Raw genomic sequence first — 13,241 nt, 5'->3', positions numbered from 1 at the left:
TATTCAAGTTCAGTCAGCAGCCATCTCCAATTTTCACACTGGAGAGAATGATTCTTCCATTAGCCCTCTTATGCTATCCAAAGCTTTGGTTAGGAGTGCATTTCTTCTTCGACAACCACTCAGAAATCCCCCCCTCCATGGGATATTGCCATTTTATTACAGGCCCTAACTGGTCCTCCCTTTGAACCTGCAGCCAAAGTTGGCTTAAAATTTTTGGTGTGAAAAATGCTGTTTTCAGTTGCCATTACTTCTGCTAGGAGGATTTCAGAATTACACACCTTATCTAGTAAACCTCTTTATTTGTTTTTTTTTACAAAGATAGAATTGCCCTTTCTTCTGAAGGTAGCTTCTGAGTCTACAACCTTTTGGTTTTCTTTCCAAATTTTTCCAATAAAGGAGAATACGAGTTACATTCACTGGAAATACGTAGACGGTTTCATTTTTCTTTGCATTGTACTAAGAAGATTAGAAAGTTATTTGTCTCCTTTTCTTTAGCCAAACTTGAAAAGGAGCATTTAAAGTGATACTTTATTGCTGGTTATCTGATTGTATTTCTCATCTTTACAAAGAGGAAGGTTTATCCTTATCGAAACCTCCTAAGGTCCAGTCAACTAGATTTATTGTCACATCTACAGCCTTTTTCTCCGGAGTAACATTTGATGAGATTTGTGCGGCTGCTGCTTGGTCTGATGTTCATACTTTCATTCCTCACTATAAATTGGATTTGCAATCAAGGTCAAGAGACTCCTTTGGTTTCACTGTGCTCCAAAATATCCTTCCATGAGACCTCCCAATTATACTAGTAACTGGAGACTCTGTTTCATCCATTCAGGAATGGACGGAAGAGACAACATATACAAAAGTTATGTACTTACCATAACAATACGCCTCAGTTGTCTGCTTCCATCCTTTCTCAATCCCCCCCCCCCACAATAGATCTGAGTTGTCTGCTTCCATCCTTTCTCAACCCCCACTTCCCCCTTCCTTGTTGTTCTTTTTCTCTTGAATCTTAGAGTGACTGTACTAAAGTACCTTGACTTCATCATACACTCTTCAAGTCCTAGGCTTGGCAGCTGGTTTCCTTATACTATGTGACTTTTGGTCTTAAAGCTTGAGGGCAATCTCCTTTACTCTGGTATGGGGGCAAACTTGATCTGAGGTATCTCTTTTCTTGCAGGGAACTCTAGGTAAAGGGGGAGCCTGAGTACTGGATTCAAAGTTTGAGACTGTCCAAAATCAGGTCAGAGATGGACCTGATAACCAGTCTACTGAGGAAAGATGGAAGCAGACAACACAGATCTATCATTATGGCAAGTACATAATGTTCAATTTTATTGTACTTTCCTGTTTAGGAAAGTTATTTTTAAGCTAGGAGTTTCTGTTTTAACAGACAGTCATGAGATTTAACTGTACTTTTAAATGGGAGTACATTTTTTTGTCAGTTTAAATGTTGCTTAATTCAAAAAATATTTTTCCAAAGAGAAATTTTTTTTTTTTAAATTTTTTGGGGCTGGCAGATTGTTCTATATTTTTGTATGAAAAAGTGACTTTTAAAGATTTTAAATTTTTGCTGCTTTTGCTTATTATTTTCCCCAGAGAAAGAAGTACCATTTTTGGATTGACCCTGGAACAAACTTCCAATCCCATGTTCAGTCTTTCTTCCAGCCTCAAAAAGAAAAATTTAAGCAAACAGCCTTTGCCATCACAGCATGCTAGTAATTTGCCTGAGCCACAGATAGGTGACTCTGCTGTGGCCATAGATTGTTCCTTACATGACTCATCTTTTACCTCAGATCCCTTTGCTGTAACACCCACAGCTACTATGGACCATGAGTTAGCTATGTCCTCTGCTGTTTTTGGGGTCCCCTCAGTGGGCAAGGGAGAGCCAGTCTTTGTCAGTCCTTGGAGAGGGAATAGGGAAGACTTCCTTGTTTGATCAGAATGTTATGCCAATCCATGGGGAAGCTGTTACTGCCATTAATAGCACTGCTAGCCCCATTTTCCCTGCAAAAAAGAAGCAGAAACTAAACATGTATCTACTCCTTCTCAAATTTCCTTAGACGGGAGTAGTTTAATGGGTCTGGCTCAGGGTTTAATTCAGGCTATTGATCTTTCTTATAAAGTGGTTTCTGGTAAAAGAGAAAGAGAGAGACCTCTTTTCCTGAAGAGATTCACGATTCTGAATCTGGACAGGAAGATGAAGACATACACAGAGTTTCTCCTTAGTTTTCTGTTTCAGACTCAGACAAGAGCTCAGTTTATGATTCTCCCTGTGGGAGTTTCTTTCTCTGAGACTGTTTCCAGAATATGCCACTGATTTCATTGGGAGAACACTGAGATTTCTCAGTCCCAAAGAAAACACTATGAGTTGTTGCAGAAGAAATTTCTACAGCCTTCACCCATTTCCACAGTTCTGCCACCTCTGCAGAATGTGTGTGTCACTGCCTGCAATTTTCCAGATAGTCCTGAAAAGGCAGATAGAATGTTTAAAGTTCCTGAGTCGTTTACATTTTTATACATTCTTCCCAAATCTGATCCAGCAACTATAGCTTTAGTTAATCCTACTGCTGCTAAACATGTGATTAATTACATTCCTACTGTTTCTGATAAGGATAGAATATTATTGATAAGTATGGGAATAAAAGTGTATGCTGCTTCAAATTTGATTTTCAGAAGTTTAAACCGTCAGGCTCATATGTTAAAGTTTATTATGAATAATTGTGAAAGAGTGGGGTATGTTTTGTCTACAGTTTCTTCTTGTGAGGAAGAAATCTGTTTTAAACAATTTAGTATATTTCATTGTACAACTCACAAGTCATTTTTTACAGTGTGTATATATGACTTAGTTGATACTTCTAGGGCTATGGCCAATGGTACTGTTTTGAAGTGGTTTGTCTAGCTGTGTTCTCAGAACCTCCCAGATGATGCAAAAATGAGATTATAAACTCTTCTTTGGACAGATATTTAGTTTTAGTTCCACTGCTACAGATGTTATCAAAAAGTGTGATGAAAGGGGTAAGCTGATATAGGGAATCAAGATTTTTCTGCTGTTCTTTTCCAAATTTTCTATGTGATTCAAAAACCTATCCTTCAGTTTTGGCAAAAAAAAAACAAAATGAACAGTCTCTAAAATGCAGGTGAACAGAACTTTAAGAAGAAATGCTGTGGAGGGCCCAAAATAATTCATGAACCCTCTAAAACCAAGGACAGTCCAACAAGTTAGAATCATTATTTAAGGGACCATGTCCCCCCACCACCCTGGAAGCCCCTTTCCCTTTCAGAAAGTCTGAATCTCCACTTTTCTCTTTGGCAACAGATAGTGACAAATGGATTCTGAAGATCATTCATCAATGTTACAAACTGCAGTGGGAGGAAATCCCCTTTTCCAGGGAGAAATTCCTCATCCACTACACCAGACTTCTTTTTCTTGTCCTTCAACACTTGCTGTCCCAGGGAGTGATAGAACCTGTTCCCCTTCCCATGTTGAAAAGTTTTTTACTCAAGAATGTTTTAATGCCAAAGAAAGAAAATATTTGGATACCAGTTCTGGATCTTTCTTTGCTAAACCTGTTTATGATAGTGCCCAAGTTCAGAATGCTGTCACTTCACTACCTGTTAACTCTTATTCCTCATTTAAGTTTCCTTGTAACATTAGATTTAAAAGATGCTTATCACATCCCTATTCATCCAGACTTCAAGCATTTCTTAAGATTTTGTGTGTCAAGATCACATTTTCAGTTCTCTGCCTTACCTTTTAGACTATCCAGCACACCAAGGGTGTCCACAAAGTGTCTAGCACCAGTTATAGCTCATTGCAGGCTGCACAGTATCCACATGTTTCCATATTTAGATGACTTGCTTATTTTTGCAGTGTCTTTGTCAAAATGTCAAGAATTTCTCACTTGGGCGAGAGATCTTTTACTTAAGCTGGGACTCCAAAATTCAAAAGTCTTTTTGACTCCTTCACATAGGATTGTGTTCCTGGGGTGTCAGCTAGACACCTCAGTTCAAAGAATGTTTCTTCCACAGGAAAAAAATTAGATCTCTTTCTAAGGTTTTCCAGTCAGACTTCAGTCACTGCAAGGGAATACCTCAGGAAATTGGGTCTCATGGCATCTATGATTCTCATGATAATCCTGGCAAGACTCCATATGTAAAAGTCACAGTGGTGTCTGAGGTCTGTTTGGTCCCAGCAACAACATCCTCTGTCTTTTCAAATCCCAGTGCTGAAGTTTGTCAGAAGATAAGTCACTTGGTGAAGACAGCAAATTTCCCTAAATCCAAGTCTCCCCTTCTCTAATCCTGCTCCATATCAGTTAGTCACCACAGATGCCTTGGATGTTGCTTGGGGAGTAGTTTCAGAAGGGGTAAAAGTGCAAGGTGTGTGGGATACCAAGGACAGATGCAAATATATAAATATAAAAAAAGATGATCCTTGCACTGATCAAGGCACTCAACTCTCTGAATCATCTTTGGTCCCCAGGACCTTTGCTGACTAGCCATATTAGCTTGGGATATAGCTTCACATCACAATCTCACCCTGCAAGCATCCTACATTCTGTCAGAATGAAACTGTGTGGCAGACAAGCTGAGCAGGGCAAGGACAGATCCTCATGAATGGAAACTAGATCAGTGGGTCTTTCAAGATTTGATCCATCTTTGAGGAGTTCCTCAAGTAGTCCTCTTTGCCTCATCTTTGAACAATCAACTGGCAAGATTCTGTTCCTGGACTCCATGCAAGAAGGCCTGGGAAACAGATGTGTTTTCCTTTCCTGGGACAGGAATATTTCTAAATGCTTTTTCACCCTTTCCACTGATATCCAGATATTACTTCTGAAAATTCAGAAGGAATCCTCCAAGATCATTGTGGTGACACACTTCTTGCCCAGCTGAGAGAGGTTTTCCTTGGGACCCAGGTGGACAATAGTCTCTCCTTTGATAGTCACATCACCACAGTAGTCAGGAAGTCCTTCTACTTCGCACACTTCATCATAAAAGGGTTCTCATCCAGGAAAAAAGAGGTCATTTTTCCCCTCTACTCGTCACTCATTAGACCCATTATAGAGTACAACGCCCCTTTTGGAATGTACCTCACAAGACATCTGCAGCAGCTGGAAAGGCCACAGAAGTACCTCACAAGGGTTGGGAGGGTGGCCTAATGGTTAAGGTGTTTGCCTTATAAACGCAAGGTGCAGGGTTTGAGTCTCACAAGGGATAATTGGCTAGGCTTAAAATGGCTCGCATGTGCAGTTAGCCTAGTACTAATCTATGAACCTATGAACCTATGAACAAAGAGGATTACTGGCCTCAAACAAATGCCCTACACTGACCGCCTCAAAAAACTCCAGCTTTACTCCGTAGCATATTGCCTACTCCAAGGTGATCTCTGGCTAACATATAAAGCTATGTCAAACTCAGAGCTGTTGGACATGCTACACCTAAAGAAATCCCAATCCCTCCAAGCTACACACTCTAGCAACCTAAACCTTGTCACCACAATAAACAGGACATGCGGACATGCTGGAGGGATATGATTCCTGTCCCAGAGACTTCCTATACTCTAGAACAAGCTACCCATCTATGTCAAGCAAAGTTCTTCATTAGCACTCTTCAAGAAAAATCTTGATGAGTGGATGGGAAATAGGAAATACACCCCGGGGATCACTTCTGTGTCTCTGCTGGAGAGTGGCACAGGAAAATAACTTTCTTGGGTGGCATAAGCTATGGTACCTTGCTGGCTAGGCTTACGTAGGCCCTTGGGCCGATAGCCTAGTACCTACCTATGAACCTATGAACCTATTTTGAAATGCCCAGCGGCAATCACCACATATTTCCTCACATAATGGATATACTCACTGAAGATCAGGTGTGTTTCATACACCCTGGCCTCAATCAAATTCAGCTGACTGCCTGGATGATAGGACCTTAATTCTATTTAGGCACCTTTTTACTGAGGAAGTGTAACAGACACTAATGGAAGAAAGAAATTCTCTCACTAGAAAATCAGAAATTAGTAAATAGAAGTGGTTTTCTAATTGATGCCAACAACATAACCAGTGCCTATTCATGACTGTTTCTCTTGTTTTACTATATTTGTGTGAGTTACTATACTGTGGCCTTTCTTACTCCTCTGTCAAGGTTCATTTATCAGCCATTTTAGCATATATATCTATGGAGCCTTTTTTTCAATGCATTTTCATATTAAAATATTTTTAAAAGGAGTTTGCATAAATTTCATCCAAGAAAACTGGTGGCCCCTCCTTGAGTTCTTAATTTTATGTTAGAGAAGCTAATACTTGCTCTATTTGAACCAGCTAATCTAGCTAACTTGACGTTCTTAACATGGAAAGCTGTTTTACTGATTGCTCTGACCTCTGCAAAAAGAGTATCTGAGTTGTAAGGTTTTATGATGAGTCAACCCTATCTCATTTTCCACAGAGATATGGCTTCTTTGAGAACTAATCCTTCTTTTATGCCTGAAGTTGTATCCAAGTTTATTTTAAGCCAAACTGTCCATCTTCCTATTTTCTTTCCTGAACCTAAAAATGAGGGAGAAAGGCTAGTCCATACCTTGGATGTTCACAGACAATTCAGGTACTATCTTGACAGAACTAAATCTTTCAGATTTCCGGAACAGTTGTTCATTTCTTGCGAAGGTAGGACAAAGGGACAGCATGTGTTAAAATAGACTGAAATGAACATTATAACAGGACTCTGTTTTTATTAGTGTCTCTCAACACAAAATATGTCTCAGGAAACTGGGAGGGAGATGTTTATTAATAATCTGGAAAATGTAACTGAAAACATTAAAAATTAATGTAATGTTGTTGTTTTGAATATGTGAGCTGTAGTGAGTCAGGATGAAAGTAATGCTGGTGAGGAAATGAAAAAAATGATGGAGCAAGTATTAAGAGAAGGGTAATAAAAAGACAGATAAAGATAAAACAAAATAAATTGCAAAAAAAGGAGGAGGCATAACTTTGTTCTTTCTTTAAATATAAATAGCATTTTGACTGAGATGAAGCAATTCTTAATTATAAACTGGTGTTTGAAACAAACAGCTGATATCATCCATTTAAGAAACAGAAAGAACAAATGAAGTTTGTATGTGGATATAACATTATCTGGAGTTTTTAGAAGTCATCTGTTCAGGTATAGCTATTTTTGTTTACAAATGAAATTAAGCTGTAAGATTTTATTATTGTTATACCAAGTAGGTGTGTTATTTGTGATACTACATTCAGGAATGGTGTGTTAAGACTAATAACGTTACATACTTATACAAATATTAAGGACAGGGTATTTGTTTTGAAGAAATAAAATATGTTGTTATGATGGATATTGTGGGGGTCTATATTGAATTAGCAAACGCTTAGAAAAGCGAACGCTAATTCATCGACCATTTTTAAGCGAAAGCTTAAAATCTCGAACACCCGGAACAGTGATTTTTTTTTTCCCAGGGAAAAAAATCGCTGGTCCACAAAAAAAAAAAAAAAAACTTAAAACATTATATAATGTGTGCTCCCAACTTAAATATACCAACTCCAAGATCGCACCACAGTAGAGGAAATGGCGAACTCCCGAAACTGGCCCAGCGATTTTTTTGCTCTGTGAAAAAAATCGCTGTTCCAGGTGTTCAGGATTGTAAGCTTTCACTTAAAAGGGGTCGATGAATTAGCGTTCGCTAATTCAATATAGACCCTATTGTGGTGATAGAGGATTTCAGCTGTAAATATATAAAAGCAAGTAGGTAAAATGAATACAGATGTAAAAACATACATGCAGATGATGGAATATAGGCAGCTGTTGTTAGGAAATGAGAGAAGTTATAGCAAAGGTAGGTTACTAGCAGAAATTGACTGTTTCTTGTATTTTGGTTTGTTGCAAGTAAGGGGGGTGCTATGTGTTAATGTTTTAGACCATGAAGCTTTACGGCATGAAATAGAGGAAAAGGAAAGGTTTATTAAGGAATATAATGGGGTTAAAGCAGTGTGCAGGTCAAATAGTCAAATATGTGGTATAAACAAAGAATATAGCCTCAGGCAATAAAACAACTAGAGCAAAAAGAAGCAAATGAGAAAAAACACCATAGCATTATATGTAACAAAGCAGAATATTCAATTTATTGTAAGTAAGCGCTTTCAAGGGTTCACCTCTTCATCAGACTTAGATAAAAATGACTTAAAACAACCACATTAAATAGTATTCCAATGAACATTAATTACTTCAGTTAAAAACAATTAAATTATTTAAAGCCATACTTAGCATTTTTAAAAACATTACAGCGTACATAAACTAAAAACTAGTGTCTCAACTGTCTCGCTTTCAGGAAAGGTTTAATGGAGACCATATTATTCAAACCAGGCGCTTTATCAGCGCGCAGTAACATAATCCATTTTTGTTCAGCTGCCTCAGTAATATTCCTCATATATCCTCCCCTTTTTCTGACTGCAGGTATTTCCAAGACCAGAAACTTAAACATGCTCACTACCTTCATTCTTGATGTGCATAGCCAAGGCACTACTTTCCCTTTTATTTCTTATATCCGTCATGTGTTCAAGTATCCTGTCTTTAAACTGTCGATTAGTCATGCCAATATAATATGAAAAACATTTGATACGACGCAAACCCTTTAGTAATTAGATGGGCCACATAGGAGGATTTCCTAACTACTTTGGCAATATGATTGTCAAAGGAGAGATTACTATCTACCTGGGTCCCCAGATCTCTTATTACCTCTTCTGTATTAAGAGGGCTGCCACCTATGTGGTAATTCGTCGGTGTTTTGTTTTTCACAAACGGGATGACTATGCATTTTTTGGCATTTAGCCCTTTTGAAGGATGTCCATGTCAGCCGGAGAGTCAATTATGGCTCCCAGTTTGCAGTCATTGGTGAACTTGGTTAGCCATAGTCCTCCTGTGTTTGCCTGTACTTCTGAGAAGTATATGCCGAACAGTAGGGGTCCCAGGACCAGGCTTTGTGGGATACCACTTGTGACTGGTTTAGAGTCGGACCTGGAGCCCGCTATTCTTATCGTGTGAGTTCTGTCTGTAAGCCAGTTGGCAACCCATTTCGTGACATAGGGGTTTATGTTCAGGCTGGTGAGTTTTTCTGTAATACCTGAGTGGGGAATGGTGTTGAAAGCCTTGGCGAGGTCAAGGTAGGCTGTGTGAACCAACTTTCCCTCGTCTATGGCCTTGGTGACTGTCTCGAAGAAGTCAACCAGATTTAGTAGGCATGATCTGCCCTTAACAAAGCCGAACTGGGTCAGGTCAAGTGTTTAGAGGTTCCCAATGTCTTTGTTAATGAGTTCCATGATGATGCGCTCCATAGCCTTGCAGATCAGGCTAGTCAGGCTTATGGGGCGATAGTTACCTGGGTCAAGTGTGGCCTCTCCTTTGTGGAGAGGAATAACCATTGCTGTGCGCCATTCTATGGGCATGTAGCTTGTGGAGAGGCTGAGGTTGAACAGCATATTTAGGTGGGGGGGGGGGTAGTTTGTTCTGTAGTTCATGCAAGACGCAACCTGGGACACCATCTGGTCCCATTGATGCTGTGTTTTTGGCTTTTGAAAGGGCTGTTTTCAACTGTGCGTCTGTGATTTTTGGGACACCACACTTTTCCAGTATTGTTGTGGGCCCTTTTGGAAGTGAGAGGGGAGGGGCGGAGTTTGCACTAAATCTATCTGCCAGGATGTTGGCAATATCAATAGGTTCAGTATATTTTGTGCTATTTTGCACTAGTTCAGTGCAGATCTGCGAGTTGCCACTTAGATTCTTAACATAGCCAAAGAAGGCTTTGTGGTTATCTTTTGAATCCTTAGCTATTTTTCTTTCGAAGTTAGCCTTGGAGGATTTCATGAGGGACCTTAGTTTCTTACTGATACTGATCAGGGATGTCTTTCCTTCTTGGGATTTGCTTTTTTTCTGAACTAGTTTCCTCCTTCTATTGCATAGCCTGTTTATGGCAGGGGTCCACCAAACTGGTTTCCTTCTCTTAGAGGAGTTGAGTCTTGGTTTTGCTAGGGATGGCACGATCCATGCATCCTTGTAGGTACTCATATAGTGCATTTGTAAAGATTTCTTCATCTCGGGCAGCGTTATCCTTTAGCATGGGGGCTGTGAAACTTACCACCTCTGTCATAAGTAAGGTGAAGTTTGCTTTAGAAAAGTTTTTTTACTGTGGTTTCCTTAGTTGGGGGTGGGGTGTGGACATCCAGAGTGATTAGTTTATGGTCTGATCTAACCAGTGACGGGTTGACCTCCGGTGTGGAACACCTGTCGCCCATGTTGGTGATGACCAGGTCCAATATGTTTTCACCTCTGGTAGGGGAGTTTACCAGCTGATCCAGGGCATTTGAGTTGATAAATTCCAGGAAGCGCTGGCCCTGGGAGTTTGTATTCAAGTAGTTTTCCCAGTGAATGGTAGGGTAATTTAAATCGCCCAATATCAAGGTGTTCAGTAGGACCTTCATGTTTTCCAGTGTCTCTAGAAAGGTGGAGTGGTGGTCCTGGGTCATGGAGGGTGATCTGTAGCAGGCCACAATTTGCATTGCAGATTTGCCCAGTGGTAGTTGCACATGGATGATCTCAGAGGTATCATGCTGCGCCACTAACCTGAAGGTGTAGGTATCCTTGATGAATATAGATACACCCCTTCATTTTGTGTTTCGGTCCGTGTTCTGTGGCCAAAATGTGTGGTATGGGTTGTAGCCCTGGTAGTGCTGGGGTGCTCTCTGGAGCCTTGAACCATGTTTCAGTTACTGCACAGATTTCAACGTTCTCCATACTGAGGAGTGCTTCGAGTGCGTGCATTTTGAGATTTAAACTCCTGGTGTTGAGTAGCATAACCCTCAGTTTTTTGTTAATTGTGCTGTTTACGGATGTGGGTTTGACTTTTGAGCCTTACCTAAAAAAGGCACTATGGGGGCAGCAAGAGGCTTGGCCAGAATCCGAAAGCCTAGGAGTGACAGGTGCAAGCCATCTCTTGTGAAGCAACACGGCTTGTCGAGCATGTCGTCCCAGGCTGACAGACGCTGGATCCCCTTTGAATGACACCAGAAGCTTAGCCAATTGTTGAAATTGATCATTTTTTCTTTATACTGAGGTATCATTCTTGGTGAGGGCAGGATGCTACTCAGGGTCAGGGTCATACCAACCTGGGCTACATGATCAGAGAGTTCTTCCATGTCTTTTTTCATGTAGTCCAGGGAGGTACATCTCAGGGTCATTCACACCAACATGAACAATAACAGAATCATATTTGTACTTATTCTGGAGTGACCTGAGTGCTTGTGTTATGTGGCGGATTCCGGCTCCCGACAGGCAGCTATCAGTAACCTTCTGCTTGTCCAGCCTAGTGAGTGGGACGTCAGTGTGCCTGACTATAGAGTCACCTATTACTAGTGTGTTAGGTATGTTATTTCGCCTTAAGGGCTGTGATTGTGCGGCACACTGATTTTGTGTTTTATGTGTTGTCTGGTTTGTGACAGGAGGTGCAGATTGTTTGGTTGTCTGCTTTGGAGGTCTCTGATGCTTTTGCAGGTTTTTATTTAGAGCCTCCGAGTATGATTTTGTGTATTTATGTGTATTTTTTGCCAGTGCTGTTATAGTAGGTCTGTGTGTGGCTGGAGGTGCGGTGCAAGTGTTAAGCTTCTCCTCTTGACTGTCTGTTCCAGTCTTGGGTGGAGACAGCTTAGCTTCCAGTTTGGCTGTATAACTGCATCTCTCGAATATGTTAGTGTTTTGTGGTAGGATAAGAGGGTTGTCTGTGTACATGAGGCAGTTGTAACATTGCCTCAGGATACCCAGATTCACCAGCTGGACTTGTTGAAGTGAGAAGAAATGAGCACACTTCCTAACTTTTTTCCTTACTATTTTAAACACTATACAGCTTGCTTTAATATTCTGCTATTTTTGTCTACCAGCATATACTATACAGCATTTTGTGTTATCAAGGATGCTTGTGTTTCAGCAGAAACTAACATCTTTCTATAATAAAGGGTTAATTTAAAGGATATGATGGTTACAGTGTTGATATGGAAACTTGCTGGATTCTTTATGCAGTTCTGACGGACATATAAACGTAATACTCCATTCTGAACTTTGAGTGAGATTGGCCCAACACCACACAGTACAAACTTAAGTGTTTCCTAGACATTCCCAGTTTTGTAATAACTACGTAGGCTCTCATGCTGCTAAGAAACAGCAAATATTATATCAGTGAATGTAGCAAAACAGGTGAACGTTGAACCTTCTAATATAAAAGAAAATATTTCTGTATGCTCTCCAGCTGAAATATAGAGCATGCTGCTGGAAATGATTGAAGTTTCCTGTACTTAATCCACAGATTGAAGAACATCAGGAAAGGCTGCAGCAGTTCTATAATGAAAATGTGCATCAGAAAGAAATGTTGGCAGAACGGAAAATACTAACAAAGCAACGTCTCAAACGTGCTTCAGTTCTGGTTTCAGCACTGGATGAAGAAAAGGTACAAATTTTTATTTATGCATTTTCCAGGTAGATTTACTTCTCTTTTAATTATTTTTTTGGGTGTTTAAGGATAGCTAACAAATACTGCCATGTCAGTATGTCAAATTAATAAGAACAGTATTGGTTATAGTATAAATGTCAGTAAATCAGGGCTGTTTTTCTCACTTGGCATGACATTCAGGGCAAAGTGGTTTCAGGCTTCCCATTAATTCTGCTTGACAAATCACTACATATAGACAGGGATGGAGCTCTTTAGAGGGTGCAGAGAATAATCCTTTTCCAGGAAACTTTCTGCCAAAGATGGTACCCCAACCCAACTTGTGAATACCACTTCTGTATACATTCTCTACTATAAGTGGGAGAAATATGAGAACAAATGGGGATTAAGGTGACAGAGAACCCATGCTGCAATACTAATCCTGTCTTTTGAACATTTACGGTTGTTGTGAGTAAAATAGATAGCTGTACTATGTTCATCATTAGCATCATTGCTGCATTGCAATTTATTATTTATGAGAAGAATACTAAAACAGTTTGCTACCATAGTGGTAGCCTCACACTGGACTAAGAAGTTGGTTACAGCATACCTCGGATGCCTGCAGTGGTAAAACTTGCCCTATTTCTATACTTCATGTCCACTTTGTAGCATGAAGAGAAGGTGTGGTTGATGGTCCTGATGGATTTCTCACAAATAATCTGCTCTAATATATTTCTAGAGAAGACAACATTAGTAGTAGTAGCTGCCCAAG

At 40.0% G+C, this 13,241-nt stretch overlaps 1 protein-coding gene across 1 annotated transcript in view; it reads left to right on the top strand.

Moving 5' to 3' along the window:
• Positions 1-13,241, top strand: part of DNAH14 (dynein axonemal heavy chain 14) — a 2,550,346-nt gene that overhangs the window by 1,063,945 nt on the left and 1,473,160 nt on the right. The window contains 1 exon segment of the mRNA XM_044060213.1: positions 12,350-12,490. Coding sequence (XP_043916148.1) covers positions 12,350-12,490 — 141 coding nt within the window.

The sequence above is a fragment of the Protopterus annectens genome, chromosome 1.part2 (assembly GCF_019279795.1).
Source record: "Protopterus annectens isolate FY-2018-M chromosome 1.part2, PAN1.0, whole genome shotgun sequence".
In the NCBI taxonomy this organism is placed as follows: Eukaryota; Metazoa; Chordata; order Ceratodontiformes; family Protopteridae; genus Protopterus; species Protopterus annectens.
Note: the sequence above shows the minus strand (reverse complement) of the source record. Positions and strands in the feature narration are given on the sequence as shown.